This window comes from Varroa jacobsoni, unplaced genomic scaffold (genome assembly GCF_002532875.2).
Source record: "Varroa jacobsoni isolate VJ856 unplaced genomic scaffold, vjacob_1.0 scaffold_1425, whole genome shotgun sequence".
Taxonomy (NCBI): Eukaryota; Metazoa; Arthropoda; class Arachnida; order Mesostigmata; family Varroidae; genus Varroa; species Varroa jacobsoni.
Window position 1 is genome coordinate 328481 of NW_019214327.1, and position 20644 is coordinate 349124.

General features: G+C 37.6%; 1 protein-coding gene across 3 annotated transcripts in view; it reads left to right on the plus strand.

Moving 5' to 3' along the window:
• Positions 1-20644, plus strand: part of LOC111269943 (BMP-binding endothelial regulator protein) — a 118379-nt gene that overhangs the window by 74620 nt on the left and 23115 nt on the right. For all 3 annotated transcript variants that reach the window (XM_086972297.1, XM_022849872.2, XM_086972298.1), the window contains 6 exons: positions 5592-5704; positions 10353-10523; positions 17391-17549; positions 17707-17778; positions 19241-19441; positions 20391-20525. In XM_086972297.1, coding sequence (XP_086828423.1) covers positions 5592-5704; positions 10353-10523; positions 17391-17549; positions 17707-17778; positions 19241-19441; positions 20391-20525 — 851 coding nt within the window. The remainder of the gene's footprint in view (positions 1-5591; positions 5705-10352; positions 10524-17390; positions 17550-17706; positions 17779-19240; positions 19442-20390; positions 20526-20644) is intronic.

Sequence of the window (20644 nt, forward strand, 5' to 3'; positions counted from 1 at the left end):
GTCTTTGGCTGGCCTCGATGTTTGCCGTCGGTACTTTTTCGGCGATGCTTGAGCTAATATTACAACAACCTTCACTGACCAGTCATTCTCTAGAAATTTTTAACTTACGGCTTGGAACCTGTGCGACTATCGCACCGAAATATCTGGTAAGAGAAGATGATTATAAAAAGTTATTGAACATATTAATGCCTTGTTCATGTTATTACAGTTATTATAATTACAAAGATCACGCGTATTGGAATCTTTTTTTAAAGTTTAATTAGAAATATCAAACTCAATAGAGTGAGGTCGGAATCAACCAATCTTCTTTGGCACTTCTCGGCCTGTTATCAGTACTTCCTAGTTAATATTTCGAAACACAATTTTTCTAAATATAATATCAACGATTAGTTAGCACGGGTCTCGTTTTGGCACACGGAGGTCTGTTCCAGAAGTCGCATAAGGTAAACCATCAGTTGTCAAAATTTAATGATCTCGCGCGCAGTACTGATTTCATGGTAGGTCCTTTCTTTCCAGGCTGTATCTACATGACACGCACTTTGAAAAAGACACATTCAGCCGCACACACTAAACACATAACTATATGGTGAAATTGCCAATTAAATTGCTTCCTCTTTACATTAAATTCAAATTTAGCTGGTACACCCTAGACGCATGGGGGTACAGCATATTGTTTTATTAAAGCTTGCTTCAGTTATCAACATTTGCTTGTCAAGCAAACCCTGCTTAGCGGAAAAGAGGGCAAATACGCAAGGTGGTATCTGCGGAGCATATTCAAAATGCACTAGCAGGAATTAAGTATTTATGATTGCGACAGTTACTCTATTTTCTATGTTTGTACAGTGTGCCGTTCGATACACAGCCAACGGACAACAGCTTAATTAATGGACATATTGCTCAATTTTGAGAAGTTCCGGCTGTTGAACTACGTTTCTAACGCTGGGTGGCGTCGATGTGAAGTTTGTAGCCTCTGACATTCTATGTTTGTTTTCGGCTAACGAGAGGGGTGAACTTTCTAGCAGAACGATGCCGATGTGGCGGGTGCATTAATACAGAAGGATGAAGTTCTTTCTCTTCTAACCACTAGATTTCAACGTTAGCCGTCACTCCACTATTCTTACGCTAAACGTTGAGGACGCTCAGTTAAAGAGAAGGCCACATGTATGAGTATCTTGTATCATAATGTACAAATTTATATGAATATCACATACTAAATACAAACCTAATCATGTAAGCGTTCACAGCTCTGTATGAAAAATGGTCGGAGTCAAGTGGTCCTTACAAGAAATTACTAACATGTTTAATCCCAATAAAACCTATAAAACAGTGTCTAAATTGGCTTGCGAATTTCTGACGTTCTTCATAATTCAAATTTAAGGAAACATATAAAAGTAATATTTTTCCATTTTTAAGCAACCGCCGATACTAGAGAGGAACTTTAGTAATCGTAAGCAGCTCACACGAGGCGTGACTCGCCCATCTAAAACCGGCAGCCCTAGCAATATGAAGTAATACTACGTAAGATATGACCTTATCTTCTACCACCGTACATTGTTATCTGGATGGTAAAACAGCGCATTGTATAATCAAATGCTGCCAAAAGGGAATAAGTAATTTGATATAAGAGGTATAGGTATTTGTTTGGCATGGCGTTGAGACTAGAATCGCGGACATCAGCACGTGAAAATAAGTTTTAAAATCAGTGGGCCATGCGGGACATAAAAAAATAAAGAACATTTCATCGTTGTTAAACGCATAGCTTTTTGATAGGCTTAGCCCTTTAGATCACTTTTTAGTTATGCTTGAGTCTGCTATGTCACGTCCTACGGGACTCGACTAGTGTTGGCTTCTTCGATAGGTTAAATCGCTACACAATCTGGACTTCTAGGTCATACCAATAGTGACAGTAAGATTTCGTGGAACTGGAGAAAGTTCGACAGTTTTCTGTGATAAGAGTGCACCGACCTTTTGTTTTAGTCATCGATCGATCACTGCTGGTGTCCAAGGCCACTTGAACTGTGCTTAACCTACTTGCTATATATAGGATATTTTTAAAACTTAAATGTTCTGAGGGGTGATAATGTTGGGTGGAGAAAAACATTTTCTGAATGCGATCATGGGACATCAAGGTATTGTGTCTGAACACCTATAGAGTGATAAACAGCATTAAGAAAAGTTGTTACTCTATGAAAACTCTTACTTCAGTCAAAAAATTGACGATCTACTTCATTACCTAGAAGATGTCTCAGGTGACTGAATGAAAATAATTTAGAACTGGTAGCTCTTATTTCTGACACGTGCCTGATAAGTTCCTAAAATAGGCTACTTATGTCTTAGAGGAGACCAGTTATTCGCAGTGAGCGAAAGATTTGGCAGTAGAAGAGATACTTAGAGTCAGAGATTAGAAGGAGTTAGCAGTAGTTTCGTAAGCGAGACCTTCCTTATGTCCCTACAAGAAAATAAGCCTAAGGGTTAGAAACCTTGTTTTGTACCTCATCACAAGAAGCAAAAAATCAAAGTTTTGACAGTTTATAAGATACACCAATATTCTTCAATAAGCCGTATTGCTCGTGTTATGGAGGGCATACTAAGCCTGTGTAGCATGCGCAAGTTAAGATGCGCATTTTGTTTACAAACGCTATGTACATTAAGATCATTTGGGGTCCGAGCGCAATATTACTAATTCGCCTACTAACTTTATTGGCTTTTGCCGAGTCTTATACAAACCTTCGTTCCCTTTGTAAGCAAGATTTACTGGCTTAGCCGATTAAAGATTAGTGGATACAACGAACTGATGCTGGCCGACCCTTGCTGTTCTTTTCAAAGTGCAGGTAGGTGATCACACGGCCATACTTGGTGATGCCTAGCGAAAAATTATCGAAACTTCAGTCTACATCAGATAGCGTTCTTCACAAGCTTCTTCTTACTTCAGACAATTATGTGAGCTACACAAATAGCAAACTGTCTAAAGATGACAACTGCTAGCTATAACCAAGTCTTTTGGTATTAAAATTAAATAAAATATTATTGTTATAAATATAGTTTTAGTATCAGCTTCTTTGGTAGAATATAGCGTATCCTTCGAGCAAATCTGCTTTACATGTGCAACAGGATGACTGATAGTACTGATGGACGCAATTCCCTGGTCCTAACACATTTGGATGTATTTATTAGATGAGAAGACCCCTTACTATACTATTTTAATTTTTCTATGAGTAAAAAGATCTCATAGTGAATAATAGGTTCCATTATCTACAACAAAAGTATCGCCCTGATGGTGCAGTACTAACGTGTTTGTCTACTGACGTTAAGCTTAACTTAACGGCAATAAAGCTTGAACATTTGTATTTTATAGAACGATGACTAACGCTGACATTTGTTTCGCTAACAAAATAAGGCTAAAATGAATTTGCTGCAAGGGAATCAGACTGGGAAGTGCACAGCCAGTTTCCTCGTGTGTCCTGACGGCGTTGTTGTGCTTGTGTTCTCACATATCAAAAACTCCACATAGATAACGTAAACACATGAAGATCTTTTAAAAACCGTAAAATGATTTTTTCACTTTTAGCACCCGTCGTATTTACATTTTTTATGGTTAAAATAAAAGGTGAACGCTTATAATAATTAACATGGCAAGAACGTCAGAGAACTTAGCGTTTATTAATTTCGTCGGTATCCATTTTTTTCAAATTTCCATGGAAAGTATGCCACTATTGAAAATTTGATTTTGTTGCTCTCAACTTATTCTATATATATGTATAGCTTGCTTAATTAGTGCTAGAAAGGTATAAATGGCTGTGTTTGTGTAATTAATGCTAGATGATTTAAAAGGTATGATAGTGGCAGAAAGTAGATGCCTCGAAAGGTTTCTATGCCAACTCAGTTTGTTTTTTACAGAATTAATAAACTTACCTAGTTTATTCTGAAATGGCCTCTCGTAGGTTTTAGCGACCTTATTGGTTGGTAACTAAATTGATAAAAACGACGGGGAAAAGTCTAGATGTTCTTTTAGGATTCCTTTATTGAACACAACCATATTATACACGGCTGTTTCAATTCTAATAAGGGTATGTCATTAGTTACACTTCGTTAACGATCTCATGGCATCGTGTTGAGTTGTTGAGATAGTGCTACTGTTCCCTAAAGTGAAGCTTTTCAAAAATTGGCTGCACATTCGACAACAGTATCAAGGAAAAACTCAGTTAGATGCGATCTCCATTAGCCAATATGCCCCAAATTTGCCCATTTAACGATGTATATATGCATACATGAAGATTTATGTAAACGGTCATAGACTTTTGTCTACCTTCATTAGAGTGTACTTTTAGTCCAGAAAATGGATCTCTAAGAGTTGGGGCGACTTGCGATAAAACTGGTATTTCTGATAAAATAACTGTAGGCTAAATGGTGAAGGTATATTAATGCAAAATGTTCCGGAAAGCTTTTGTTATGTAACGTTTAATGGTTTACTAACTCTTAGGTTTGTAATGAAATCCATACGTTAGTCATGGCCGACAACACGGTATCTAAGAGGCATTTGTAAGGGATAGGTATAAAAAAAATACGGGGATCGATGATAGTATGTGTAGTACGATCACTTTAGGGCCTACTAATGGGAAATTATTTGATTTATGATAAATAAATATTAAATAAAATAAAAGGAGGTAGTGAAAAGGCATTATTCCAAAAGCAAGTCCCAAATATCAGCTCATCCATATCTAATAAAAAGAGCACTTCAAGTTTAGCAATAGTCTAAACCCCACAAAAAATTGTTAAATGTGGACGAAAAGAAGAATTTACAAAATATAAAAAAATATTTATTTTGAGTCCAACAATGCGGTCCGCCCTTATTAAGGAATTCACGATGAGAAAGTATATGCAGAAAAAGGCAAATATTAGCATTTATTACGAAAATAGCGAATAGTATATTGAGCTTAAAGGTGAACTACCACAGGAGTGTCGTAGGTTATAGAACTATTTTCATTTTATTTCCAGGAAGCATTATTTTAAACATTTACATTGGAAACAGTCGTTCGAGCTCAGCTCTTACAAATAAAGTGCAAGCCAAACATATAGAACTGCAGTTATCCTACTCATTACAAAAGTGGAGCCGTTTATGGATGAATTGGCGTACGGAGGCAGGATTTTTGTGTTAGTTATAATGGGCTTTCTCTCACACAATTCTGCTTTGAAAGAGGAAAAAACAAGAAGACAACGATAATTGCCGAGCACGACCAAGTAATCGATCAGATTCATATTGCACGAACTGTATTCCAGAACACAGAGTCTGCCCACAACCTTTCCATCCTTTTTGCCAAGGTCGGCAGACATTTACTTTTACGGCAGGCATCAGTGCCTTTTTTTAAGCGCACTCGTATAGCAGCGAATGTAATGTGCATCTAAAATCGCAAAAAAATTCATTGCAGCCTCGTTTGATAAACATAAATAGCTGTTTTTGGTATGTATACGTCAACATACAAAGCCAAAAATTGCCTAAAAAAAGTTAAATTATTGTCCATGAAATATATTTAGAAAATAGTTTATTCGGTGACATAGCCTAAATACATATACTTCATGTCTCTGCGTTGCAGGTACGAAATCACTAGTGGGGTCCCCACTTGGTGGCCGATGCATGATCGGCACTGAAGTTTTTGACGATGGGACTGCTTGGCCTCTCGACCAATGCACCTCGTGTTCGTGTACTGTGAGTGTTAGCTTAAGTTAAGTGAACAATAAATCATGTCAAGTATTCATATATCTCTTATTGGAATTAGATAAGAGTGCTTCGGTAGTATTTTTTCTTTTTGTGACAGATGTAAACTTCTAGTAGCAGCTCCGGCTCGGTACAGACCGTTCCTATTTAAGTTAGAGGTCATGAACGTAATGCTATTCGTACTAGTTTAGCGTGACATTAGTGTTATAATCTGAAGTCACAGAGCCTCAACTGAATGTAAAACTTGGAGCTCATGCACGAGCAGCAACTTACCGCTTTTTCACTCTAGCGATCAAACTGATCTATTAGTCAAACATGCGAAGCATTTATAAGTATTTACTATAATTTACTTTTATGTGACCTTATTTCACCAGAATTTGGTCTACGACGGAACAGAGCGAAATAAATTTGTCGCTTGCTCAGAACGTTTGTATGATCTTTTTGATATGATCATTGCTATAAAGCAATGATGCCCGGTAAAGATTACTAAGCTTAAAAGTTAATCAGGCCTATCTTTTTAGACTCTTTTCGGCGCGTTCTAACTTCAATAACTGATAATATTTTATTTACAGAGTTCTACTCATCCAAGAGTTTATCGATCAATATGGTCTGTCTCTGAAGTACATTTTGGATTATTATTATTATTATCATTAGCATTATCGCTTATTATTACTTTACTCGTTTATGGGGGTTGATTTAACGAATAGGATGGCAGTGTCGGTGACAGCAAGCAAGGTGTTTTAGCAAACTAACGCCATTTTTCTGATATAATGGCAAAAACAATTTCAGTTCTACTCTGCCATATTAGTCTAAACCTGATAACTGAACATTACTTTAGACACGAAGAAATGATCGTGTTACTAGGACACTATTATATTCGACTATACATCGCTTTCGTGAAAATAAAGACAGCTATAATATAAAAAAAAAAAAAAAATTACTAGTAGTGATATTAAGCATCTTTATCTTTGTCGATTCATTTTTTTTATTTTTTTCTAATATATCTCTTCAGGTATCCTTCTTCTGAATCCTTGGAGTTACGTGAGTTTAATTTTTTTTTAGGGTAGAGGGCACAATGAGATACAACAATAAACTCCTTACATTTTAACAATTTTCTAAATTATCCGGAGAGAGATGATGCTATATAGAAACGATGTTGGCTGAACCGTCGTTAACCTTTGGTGGGCCGACCATACTCTACTAATGTAAAAATTTCGCAAAAACAACGTGCACATGTTAGGCCATCATTTGCGAGTGGAAAGGGATAATTCGCTTGGCAATCCCTGCGTGCATATCCAGGCTGGTGCAAGGCTCATGCTTTGAGCTCCTTGTCTTTTCATCCATAATCTCAAAACAGTAAGACTCGATAGCACCCTCTAGAAATTCTATTATTAGCTTATGCTCAAGTGTATCCGACTGCCATGCAAACAGCAGTATGTGGGTTTCTGTGCCCAGCAGTTAGCTTTGACGATTCCGTAACTTGATCAAATAATAATTTCCATGTTCGTTTCGATATCATCGTTTAGTTTTTTATCGGTCTTAGCAATCATATAGAGCAACTAGATTCCAGACAAGCATGGACTGCAATGCCTTATTTAGGTGTCTAGTACCCGGTATTTAAACACTTGTGAACAAAAGATAATCTATAGCATGTTTAGTGACACATAGCGTATGTGAAACCAGACGTACGTCGTGCTTTAGGCAGTCTTCTTGATGATAAATCGCAACGGCAACTGAAGAAAAGTTTAGCGCATTGACAATTGTTGTGATCCTTATATTTAGTCATTTATATCAAAAAATGCCTTATCACACTTTCAGCCATAGGAAAGCAAGGAAATGATTTGCTTGACTGTATCCTTTTATTGTCAGAAATCATTAGTTATTATTTTTATAAAGCTTGTAGAATATAAAAAATATATGTGTACAAATGAATGAAATGTATAGGGCATTCGGCCTGAATCCTACTAAATTTACTTATATACCAGATTATATATGCCAATATCCGCTATTCTTGGAACCACAGGAAAGCTACTTCAGTGTCGAACAAAATCACGAAGTCGTCATGGTGAAAAGCTCTGCGTCGTTTTCGAAACTTTACAGCTACTTCATTAGTTGTTATCTAATACTTTCGCTTTAAACAAATTCCGACCCAGGTTAAAAAGCTCTTATTTTGCTTGAAATAAACGGTTTTCGGTATTAGCAGCTTTCACGCGGCCTCCGAAAAATTAGGGAAAGAATTTTGTAAGGCAAACCGGAAGGTCCTCAATAAGGTTTAGATTTGAGGGGCTCAAATATTTATTCAAATATCCAAAATTTCATTTTTGATACACTTGAGTCTTTAATACAAAAATTAATGGTCCTTTTCGAAGCAAGAGATATCAAGCATTAATTAGATCGTCAAATACACTCCAACGATTAGTGTCTTTGAGATTTTTCGCGCCTTTTCGTACCTTATGAACTTCCGCTCTTATTTGAGCCTTTGCGCCTTAGGACTTCTGGCCTGCAATAATGGAACTTCAGCTTATGGCACATATATTCGACACTTTGAAAAGTTTCCGCCTATCAATATTGTTTAATGTACGACTACCATAAAAAGTTCCTTGCGAATTGAAAAATAATATTTAGAAAAGTGAGCGGTTTGGGTCCCGATATGAAGCTACGATCACGGTAACTGGTCGCTATACTGAATAGAAATTACCGTCAAGAATGACGATTTTAGCACATGCAAAAAGTGTTGTTAAAATACCTGTTTTCATTTAGATACAAACTTAGAAACAACTTATAAGCTAGATCCCGAACGTGCATGCATCAGGTTTTTGTTTATCTTATCTAATCTATCTGATATATCATATAAGATAGATACGGGACTCGTTTACAGCAAGCTATTTCTACACTCCCTCTTAAAGTCGTAACATTTGCGATGCGGAAACAGAACTACTCTAGGGGGGAAACCGGGGCATTAAGATGGTTGTCTGTCACTTTGGTAGTTAAAATTACAACTCATTCGTTGCGCAAAATGTTTATGCCGGCGACTCACTGCCTATGGAATTAAATTATCTATATATGAGCCGTGACACGTGTAAGGGAAAACCCCTTATAGAGCCATAACAAAAAAAATCTAATTTATAAAAAAGCATATGGTGGAGGATTGGCTTGCTTGATAGTATAAACTAAAATGTGTTTTTTTAAAGGTTTAAGTAAGTCATATGTATTCTAGCATTGCGTGCACCCTTTCGCAGTGACAACAATTTCGATATAGACTGAGACACAGAACAGAGCATATTTAAAATTGCAGATAAATGAAAGTGGACAATTTGTCGCGAATGAACATACATTTTTCACACTTTTTACCCAAACTGCCTTTTTGGGATGTAAGTAGGTGAAAGGTTTCTTTCTGTTATAGTCATGCACAAACTGGGGCTGGCAGACCGTCGAGCAATAAACACAGTGTGTGCGACTTGCTACACGCGTTTTTGTAAAAAGTTACTGTCGGACGGAACAGTAAGTGTCATTCCGTAAGTGTCAAACAGAACTCGGATGAGGCTCCTCGTTGGTGAAAGAAATACTAAGACGATTAATCAAGAAATTTGAAGAGACTAACTCACTGCGGATGAAGTGAAGTCACGAGTAACACGAACCGAATGAGCAAGTTATAGCGAGCTTGCTGCTATCGTACGCAAAGTGATCGACCGATTGGCCTATCCCAGATTTTGATATACATCGATGACAAAGATGGATCTCTTCAGTTCTATGGTTTGACTCCACTCGATTTTTTCTATGGGGCAATGTAAAATATAGAATCTATAAAACAACGCAGAAAACAATATATGACCTTTATTCGTGTAATGAGTGCTGAAATTGTTGCTGAACTGCACAGAGCCGTAATTCAAAATGACGTGAAACGCCTTGAATTATGTAAGCGGTGCCTGGGAAGACATTTGACTGCCATTGTTTTCCATGCGCTGTCCGATTTAAGCACTCTAACAAAAACAGATATTTTCCATTACGGGGCCATCTAAAGAGACTGAGTATGTTTGGCCCTTAGCCGGATGAACATGTTTACAAACACTGGACAGACCTGGCCAGATAAATCTCTCATACTTTTTTAAAATATTTTAATCGCTATTATAATTATATTATTCTTTACCATGCGAGTTTTGTTTGCCTATCTATGTACGTCCTTTAAATAAGAATAGAGTTATTTTAAAATTCTCATTCGTGTGCTTCATTGTTCCAGCTTGAAACGCAACAAATAACTAGCATAATTTTTTATTATTATTATTATCTCTGAATTATCAACGTACTTTTCTAACTTTCTACTATTTTTCTGCAATACCTTACTATATTTCGAAATATACTTCTCTGTATAAAAAAAGGCATTTTAATAAGGAACATATTGCACATGGTTCTTCGTAGAGCCAAAGAATGTTTGACATTTATAGCCTCGTAGTCATCCTTCCATAAGTTATGCTTCTTACTATTTTTGCTGTTAAATTCAACGTCAAATAGGCTAGTAAAAAGCAACGATACAGGATTAAGCTTAAGCCCCATCATAAAACTTGTTGGGTCAAACAAAGTTTATGAGTAATATAGAATAACATTTCTTTGTTGACTTTGGATGTTTCCGGCAAACGAGTAGAATGGTACTTCCGTCTGCCACCGGATCGTTTGTCCTCGGCTCGAATGTCCCCCGGAACATCAGACGCATTCAGGTGATACCTGTTGTCCCAGGTGCCGAAGTCCCGCCCTCCAAGAAAAACGGGAAAAGAATCCTTTGCAGCAGTGCACACACAATGGAAGACTCTATATGGTAGTATAAGTTCATTTTATATTTCCATTAGCTTATAAAAATACCTATAATAAGTGCTACGATTAGGTCGAGAGGTCAGTCGGCCACCTAATTCTCAACTAATATCATTTGGCAATGCTCATTTCTTACGTGGCCGTCGTCAAAATTTCCGCTGAATCGATCGTTCTGATTTGGAACGATAGCGCAACGTATCTTGCAACACGCTAAAGAGGAACCACATATCGTCATTAGGTATTTCTATGTCAAAAGCCTTAACGCCCACAAGCTGTAATATCTAGAATGTTTTTAACGCCAGACGCCTGTCCTTCGCGCTAATAACAATTTATAAGAGTTATTTTAAAACGCTTTCATTGTTGTTTTTATTCACAATAATAAATGACAATTTGATGATAACGGTTCTTCTCGTTCATGGAGAGTGGATGGAGTATAGAGCCAGGTAGTTACGAAATAACATTGGAGCGCTCAACGTGATAAACGGTACGACCTCTCGCGCTCACAAACCCTAAGTACAGATACGAATATGTGCAGGCAAATGAAGCTTTTTGTAATGGTAGTTGTTTGTGCAGTTCTCCTTTATATGAATTACCTACAAGCCGGAATTTTCCACAGACTGAAGGAATGACATTTTAGCGCACTCCTTGCTCGTAATCTTGCACACGTATTTAAATGAAACTTGCCTACCTAGCTACTTTGTGAATCTGAGAAGGTGGGTCGTAAAAAAGATGGGCGGCACTGAAGTGTGTTCCGAAAACCGCAATTTTAGGTCGCTTGATAAATCAATTTTCAGAGAAGAGATAACCGTTTCGAAAGATATTTGAAGTATTTGCTGACTCAAATAGGAAATGCGTCGAGATACACATAAACATCAAAGCAAGTTGCTTCCATTTTTAATTAGAAACTGGCTGAGCTACACAATCCTTTTCAACACTCTGCATAACAATAAAGAAAAAAAATTACATACGAAAAGTTTTTTAATAATGTAGATGTACTCTTAAAACTAAAAATATTCAATATACAGCTTCGGTGCATTAGTCAACAATCCGGTAATTATTTATCACCATCAAAGCTAATTAAGCACGTCGCTGTTCGGAAAGATACTGAGGACCTGGAAATGAGGAATTTTTAAGCGTGAGTTGAACAGGCGTATGTTAACTCGGAACAAGTTAGCATGATTAGAACTATATGCGCAAGTTATCGTATACAGAAGTCTTTTAACTAAAAGTATCTATTAATTTTTATTAAAACTTATAGGTTGTCCACGTTAAGCCAAATCATACAGCCCACGCCGAAACGGTTTCTTATCGTTGTACGATCTTGCACATTAAAGCTTTTAGTCTTCGTACCATGGACACCCTCTAGAAACCGAGATCTGTAAATATACGGGATAGCTGGAAACATCAGTCGAAGACATCAATCAATTTTGTTCTCAAGGAATCTACCACAGAAAGAATAGAACGAACCTACTCTCATCAGTCGCCGTAAATCAAAATGAATTTGGACAGATGGGGTAACTGCGAGCATTGCCAGATTTACCATTTTTATCTATTCCCGCACATTGTTACCTTAGCCTTTGTTAGGCCAGCGATAATTGTTTTTTTTTTGTTTGCTTGGAGTAGCAAACGTTAGGATAGAGGCCAGTTAAGTTCATCTTCGACAATTCGTAATCCATTTATAGATAGTCCGCTATGCCTGCCTTGTTTCAAGTTTTTCCAACTAGTAAATTTGGTTGACTCGGCCTTCTTTTTGGAATGTGAAACGATTACAACGGTCATATATGCCAAGTAGTATTCTCGACTTAATGACAATTGCGTTCAATAGACACATAATGCAGAAGCTTTGCTACACGTAGTTCCACATATTAAACAGCCTCGATTTAAACTATTTAAGACTACTCTTTATAATTTAGAGCTCTATATATCGCCGCTTTATATGCCTGTTTCTATTTTAGACTTACTTTCATTGATTTAAAAAAATAATAACGAACGAAATAAATGTATCTTCCTACCCAGGGCACTCGATCAATTCCATCATATTATACATGAGAATACATTCAGATTCACAAAAAAAAAAATAGATTGATTAAAACGTTCAATACGTCAAGCTAAATATAGCTTTAACTTTAAGTAATACATATACATTTATGTTGTATTGGTAGTATTCTTATGATTACGGTTGGAGACTAAAGTAATTTTCTCACACGCTATAAATCTTTGCGGGACGGGTGATGGTTCTCAATTTCAGCAATTACGACAAAGGAATGAAAACCTTAGCAAGTATCTAGCCATTATTACAAGATCGGCTTCATACACATTGAAACGGTTTATGAAATACCTCACCCAATTTTTTTCCATTTGAAGTTATATTACATTTGCTTCTTTAGCTTTATTATCGTTATTATTATAAAGAATCTATAGAGAGTAAAAAATTTTTTCTCTGTGATCTAACTGACTCTCAGTCTTCTTTCAACGCTTCGAGGAGTGTTCGAGAGGAATTCGACTGCTTTTTCTACTATTTTTTGCCTAGATTCAAATTTAGATCTTGTCGTATGAGCTCATTTAAACTTCTGATGCACCAAGGAAAGTGTTGGATTACTTTTAAATTAACTTCTAGGATTGACAGTAGGAAAACGGTGTTGTAAATAACTAATTAATTGTCTACTAAAAGGTTTGTCTAGGCAAGGTTAACCGCTAGACCATTGAACTGCCTGGTTCAAAGCTCTCATTCGACATCAAATTCATATGATATTATATTTGTTTTTAGCAGTACAGAAGTTTATAGTAGATCCGACTGTATAGGAGTTAGTATTAATAAGTTTAGTCAATCAAGTTTAGATCAGTCATAAAATTGAAATCCTACGGCACTATATCAAGCCGTGTGAATGTATCTATCACCGGAAATAGTCTTTTTATGCACTTAAAAAAAATTGTTTTTATAAGCGGTTATCTAAAGAAATATTTATCCAATCAAACATAAGCGTTTTACTTTCAGTTGAAATAATAACTGAAGAAGGAACGTTACAGAGGAAATTAAACATAACGAATGAATATAAGACTTGCACTAAGATTCTACACTTTTACAGTATTCCTTTTAACCATGTTATACCACCTAGGTGCTATTCTTATTATTATTTATAGCTTTTTCTTACCTATCTGTCGAATACGCCTGAATGAGTGCGTGCCGTCTCCTTTTGTTGTTTTTTTTACTAACACAGGGAGGTTGTCTCATGACTGTACGGTCACGTAGTAACCGTTTTTACCAGATCATACAACTTTTCCTCGAGCTTGATTTTTAAAGTGAATGGGTCATTTTTAAAAAGTGCAAATTTCAACATTTTATAAAATAAACAAGCATATTTAAATAACATATTAAAACCGATTTTAATATTAATAAAAAAGTAACTAAATAAAGTATTCGTCGATACGATAATCGAAGATGCCAGTATTCAACGGAAGTAATTATAATAATGGCACTCTAACTCTATTTGACATTTTTTTTTCTCTATTATTACAATCAGCACTAAAACAGGAAGGCCCGCCATTTTTTGTAGAAATCAGAAACTGATAGACCCTCAGGATTCTTAATCCCTGTTTTTATGATCGTCTTACGGTTACGCTCGGTGTTTCTCAAACGATCTTTCTGTTTAGACAGCGCTTCTGTGTTTTGCTTTATTGGAATCTATTTTATATTATGTCTCAAATTCGTTGACCTTCAGCTTAATGCGCAGCCCCCGCAACAACGCGTTTTTTTCGTCCGCTTGTATAAAATGTAGAGAATCCTATTTTTAAAACGTACAAAGGTTTCTCGGTTTTTTTTCCTTCTGTAATCCACCAAAATGTTCTCTGCTTTTTGTTGTTCGTTAGAGAAGCCAGAACTCAGACCATCATTCCTTCCTTCTTATTTGCTTTTTGAACATTTCCGTATTTCTTCTAGTACCTTTGGTGATTGTGGATATTACTGTTTACTCAAGATCTCAAGTATTTTTTTCTGGGTACGAATTCTACTGGTGGAAATGGCAGAGAACTTATAGAGAATTCATGATAGAGAACCTCATTCGGACCTCCCCTCAGAGCTGTTTGACCATTTTCAGGAATCCTCTTACCGCCCAGGTAGCCCTCCCCAGATAGCAATACAAACAAAGTAATATGTCAACGTTTCGGATATGTTTGACCTTATTTTCATTAAATGAACCCAGTGTCTTTGTCGTTCAAGATGGAGCCCACAGCGTCTTTTATATTACATAATCTGTGCGGTACATCACACATTTATCCAGCTTTGGTCTGAGGCATTAGTTAGAAATGTGGTACACCAATGTTTCGGCCTTCGGATGTGTTGATCCTATAATCTTTGAAAACGTCTTACAATCTAGATTTAGATAAATAAGTGCTTTGGGTTTTGTACCCGGTGCTAGACTACTTCAAACGGTTCGCTGCCAGCATAAAACAAGATGTGTTTAGGCCCGGCCTCAAACCTAGATCGATTCACGTGTTCCTAAGTTTAACAGGTAATAATGTTACCACTACACTGCCACGAGGACAGAGCTCTTAACTTGTAAACTATGAGCCTTTCTTTCATTCCTTATCAAGACTTTCTCAGTCTCAGATATTTCGTAAATTACCAAGGCCTAAACCTATCTGTCAGCAATGGTTGCCGCTGATGCAGCGACTCTATTTCCTTAGCTCGCGACCTGCATGTGAGTCCTGCGATATAGTTAAATCTTATAGAAGCCTAATCGTATACAAAGCAAGGTCGACCCGATTGTAGTTTCGTAATTATATTTCTGTTTTTCTAATTCCCCGCTCCGTAATTAACTTCGTAGCCTCTTTTCTTCTAGTCATTCATGTCGGTGCTTTGCTGGTACCCTTCGTTTCGCTGTAGTGTGCCCAGAACATGATGATCAGCATGTAGCGGTTCGTTCTTATTATTAGGCTGTATTGTTATGTCAATAGTTTCATGCCGCTTGATCTGGTTTTGTAAGCTATAAAGTATACTTTAACGTCGACGATGCATTTTTTCTCAATGTGACCCATTCATGCATTTCACTACTCGACTTGTGATGTTTTTTTCATCACACCATCGTTATTTGGCGTCTTTTATCAGTTGTTGAGGAGTCACTGACGTCGACGCAAGTCCAAAGAAAATACGTTTAGATCTAGAGGCCCAGCGCCGTAACGAATAAACGCTAAGAAGTTTAGAGCTTCTTTCGCAAATCTGCTTATATACTGGCCAAAGTTCGAAAGTCTTTGAGGCTCCACCAATTCTGAGAGTTCATCAGAACTTCCTTCAAGGCATTAGCAGAACTACAATATACAATGAACCAAAGGTCATCGAACAATTTTTAAATCTCTTGACTATCGGGGAGTCTTCATTTGGTGCCTAGTTAAATAGCCGGTTATACATAAACTGAAGATAGATTTAACTGAGAAAGACATCCTAATTGAATTTATATATTTCTATGATATTACGGTATAATACTATAGCGTGAGTATGGGTTTAAAAACAATATTTACAACAATAACGACTGCCATTCTATAACTCGTTTAGTGAACCAGTATCTGAATACCCCGTAGTATGCATATACCCTTTTACTATAGGCATATGGAAATGGTTTTACGATGCCACTGGTAAAAATTTGTTGCACAACTAAAAAAAATCTCCTGCTACTTAAGTAAATGCAAATAGCAATGCGTTTAACTGTTAATTCTTCTCAAACTGTTGGGCGACTCCTGGCTCACCATGTATATCCGGTTCCATTATTTCACTCGACTTAAATTCACAGGAAGTTAAATGTTAGCATCCTTCTTCGCTGCCACTACCATAGCCGTGTCCCTCTCAGACTTCGATAGCTTTGTGACTTCAATATTGTTTGATTTTTCCCTTGCTGCCTCCCTGATTAGCAGTGGCAATCTTTGAAATCCCCGCTGAACCAAAAGCGTCGCTTTAAATTAACCTTATCAAGCCCGCCTGCTCCGGCTATGTATTGCTCGATTCGAAATTTTTTTGGCTGTGACGTTATCCTCTGCCAGTAAAATGGCCTCGCATAACTGTTGCAGTGGCGTTTCAAATCGCATTTGCGACATCCTTATCAGTTGCCTTAGTCTATACTTATCAATAAGTAGGTCTCAAAGGTTGCAAGAAATAGTAGGTGCTCCTGTAATGAAGAACAGAAATACTAGTGAGGTCGGTCATACCTGTTTGGAGTTTTGCTTACTTGGCACATGGCGTGGTTGATTGCACTGCAAGACAATGCTGGAGTATCCGTTTTATTGCGAACGACTATAGGGTATCTCGAGGCTTGAACCGCCGAGCTCCGGCTTTTTCCTGCAAAAAATAGCTATCTACGGCACAACATCCAATCAAAACGAAACGAACGAAACATCATACCTACCAAAATACGTCGTTTTCATTCCTTTAGTAAGACTTGAACCTAGAGTAGCTTAGTGGACATTTCAAACTGCTACCTTCCAAAATAATCAATCGAATTTATCATTTAAGTATAATAAAACATTATAGTTTTCTGGTATGGGTGATTTTGTTTCAATCTTGCCCTTCCAAATCGTAGGCAAAACGATGTTAAAAAATCAAATCAGCACCTTTGAAGCCTCACCAATTTCATCTGCAACGTTGTGAAAAGGCCAGGATAAATAGCTACATTGCACCTCGTATATTTAAAGGTCAGAAAATAAATTTACCTTGAAAGGTCGCGAATTTCCGTAGTTTATTTTGTGTTGGAGTGCTGAAGGTTTCATGTAGTAAAGGAGTCCTAAGGTTGGGTCCAGTGCCTAAATCGCGTTACGCAAAGTCTTCTTTAATGGTTAGCTGCTATATGATGATTTTTTACCGACGATCGCTGCATTACGTTTCTTGCAGGATGGCGACACGTGGAAGGCAGGTCGCTGCAAAGAGTGCCGTTGTCAGAGCGGAGCTGCTTGGTGCGCGCCGAAGCAATGTCCGCCATCTCCGAAGTGCCCTCCTAAACATAGGCTTGTTTTGGCCAACCCAGGCGATTGTTGTCCGTCGTGTGTGGAGGTAACGTGAATAATAAAGATATGCGCCCAAATGATCTGTTCCTAATCGATTTCACATTCCCGGTAAAGGAGGTCTGCAACTTTGATTCATAGTATTAGCTGCGCGTCCAGTTGTTTTATCTAGAATACAGCTTACTGAATATGATTGTTTTTTTTAGAGCGATGGCGTATGCGCGGTCTTTGGTGATCCTCACTACCGAACATTTGACGGCGTTATGTACAGTTTTCAGGTTTGTATACTGCTTAATCATAGACAAAACAGGATATGTTTTTTTACCAAATCAGAGAATCAAGAAATGCTATCTTCTGTAATAAATAACCGACAGCTTTTATTAAATTTTCTTCATCCTGCTGTCAATAATTTACGGCACCGGCGGTAATGTAACTCTAATGATTGTCATGCATACAACAGATATCAATTATGCATGAGCTTAATAGCGATTATAGTATGTAGAGATGTAAAAGACATTTATGTGTTAGTTAATTTCCTCTACTCTTAAATTTTCCTTTGCTGATGCTCACGTCTCGTATAATACAGCGCTGAAAAGTTATTTTTTTTGCTCTATGAGCCTGTTCTCGAGGCATGTGTTTTCCAAATTGTAGGTTTTTGTCTAAAGTACGAGCTCTAAAGCGCCTGCTCAATGTGAAAAAACAACTTATTTAGTGCATCTGGCAGGTTTTTTAGCACGACACGAGGCCATGGCAGGCAGCGTGATGTGTGTCACAGAGTCGCCATATCTAATGCAGACATATCCTTCGTTTAGCTCATAGTAGCTCGCTAGTGAGCACAGTTTATTATGGTATCCGGGTATAGCCAAAGACGAGTAGCGATGTGAGGATTCGACAACTTCCACCGTTCATCTCTTACAGTTCTTTGGTTGATGAGTTCCATATTGGTGACGGCAAACTTCCGCTTCTGAGACACCCGGAAGAAACTGCAGTGGCTGATATTTGAAGGGTGGTATTACATTTTGGATTAGCAGTGAGACACTAGCGGGAGAATAGACGCGTTGATTACTTGTCGTGCGGTGTAGACCTAGTACGAGTTTCAAATAAATTTCACCCGGTTCAACATCTGCAATATTTATGTGTGAAGCCGTCACGGACGCAAGTAGGAAAGGCGATATGTTGCTTCAAGGCAAAAAAGAGGTCTTGGAGGTTTGATTACGTCTGCCATTCTAAACGCGTCGTTATAGATCATTGAGGTGAACAAAGTCGAGCTGCGTCCGTCGGAGGAGATTATCAGCGCGACACATGGAATAGTCGTATGCGGCATTATAATCGATAAACATAGCATAAAGAACGTTCTGCGGCTTGTCGAGAGGTTACCATTAATGTCTTGAATAATTATTTGACCAAAAGCTCCCATATTGCCTTTTCTGGATGGCCTATAGTCTTTTTTGGTTGGGAGATAATCTCTTGGTAAACAACCTCGCGCAACACCATATTAACCGTCTATAACAAGCGTTTTTTTTTAGCAATGCCCCTTAGGAGGATAATTGTGTTATTCATCAATATAAAGGCTTACACTAAGAAATAACAAGGGGTACAACTGTACGGTTCAGCGAGCCCTGCAGTAGAAAATTGGCTTGAGAAAAAATCTTTCATAATGTGAAGTAGCTTTCCCGCAGTAAGAAAATTAAACTAAATTTAGCAAGTAAAGATGTCGTTTATTCGCTTAACCATTTTCAGGGTCAATGCCGATACATGCTAGTAACTGACGACTGTCTTCGTCTAAATGAAAGTAGCTTGGTAGTTCATGGGTCAAGTGGATTGACCTCTTCAGCAGTATCAGGGAGAAGTACGTTCAGTGTGCAGGTTTTCAACGATCCTCGTAGATCAAAGCATTATTCGTGGACACGCGGGCTACTCATTCGTGTTGATAAGCACAAGGTACACATATTATTTACGAATAATACATAAAACACATAGAATATGATATTAACTGTGATAGAAAACTCGTATGCTGCTTTTTATCTACATTTTTCACTACGATGTTTGGGCTGAATGTGTTGCCAACTATATGTAGTTCCTAGCATCCCTACTAGGTCTCATATAATACATGCCATCTCAACACTTAGTCTCGTTTGATATTTTTGTTGTGTGTTAACCGATTAAACGAGACGACCAGATCAGCGGATCGACGCGTAGCTGATTTTAAAAAATTACGTTTTGATAATAGCCTAATAACAACCATATGCCTATTTATTCTGCTTGTAGGTTCCGATCGCAATTAGAACCGCTGCTCGACATAAAACCATATAATTTGTTCTCAGCCCCAAATAACTTGCGCCTACCTCCTAGCCTCTACCACATATGGCCCTATGACTTATCGGTAGACACGTTAGCATTAAGTTTCCTCGACTGCTTCTCTTTTCGTGACAACACCACGATCAAGCGTTCTGCTATTTATACAGCCCCCGACGCAGTACGTTTTTTTCGGTCTCAAACTAAGGAAACTACAATTTTGGCTCTCTATTGCACGTCACAAGCATTAGAATCACATACACCTAAAAACTGCTTGGCATTTCTTTTTAGCCCTCGAGCTCCCCTTTGTAGCTCGTGGCATAGTGTCTTCCAGGAACGTGCAGTTTCCGACGGATCTACATACAAAGTCAATTTTCACTATTTAATAAAACTCAATATCCATATTACTATATTTTATTAGATGATCTGTTGGGATTTCTGTGCCATAAGCGGGATCCAAGTCTCTATATCTGGCTATAAAGTCGTTAGCACTAGCACTTTCTGTCTTGCTGAGGCCACTTAATAGCTCTAGACCGCGTCTTTTTTTTTTATATCTTGGCGCTTAATTTTTGTTTATGTACAACATTGTTTGCAGATTCGTTTAGGTCAAATGATAAAGGTGAAGATTTTGGAGAAGCGTGTGAAGCTTCCCTACGTCGCGCTAGGTGATGTCACTATCTTCGCAGAAGGAACGAATATCGTTGTTAGGCTTCGCAAGAAAGGGATCAAGGTACGTTAAAAAGCGTAAAATAAATATTGTGTTGTAGATAGGTCACAACGTATTCTGAATCAAGTAGATTTTATTCTTTCTCTCTCTCTCTCTCTCTCTCTCTCTCTCTCTCTCTCTCT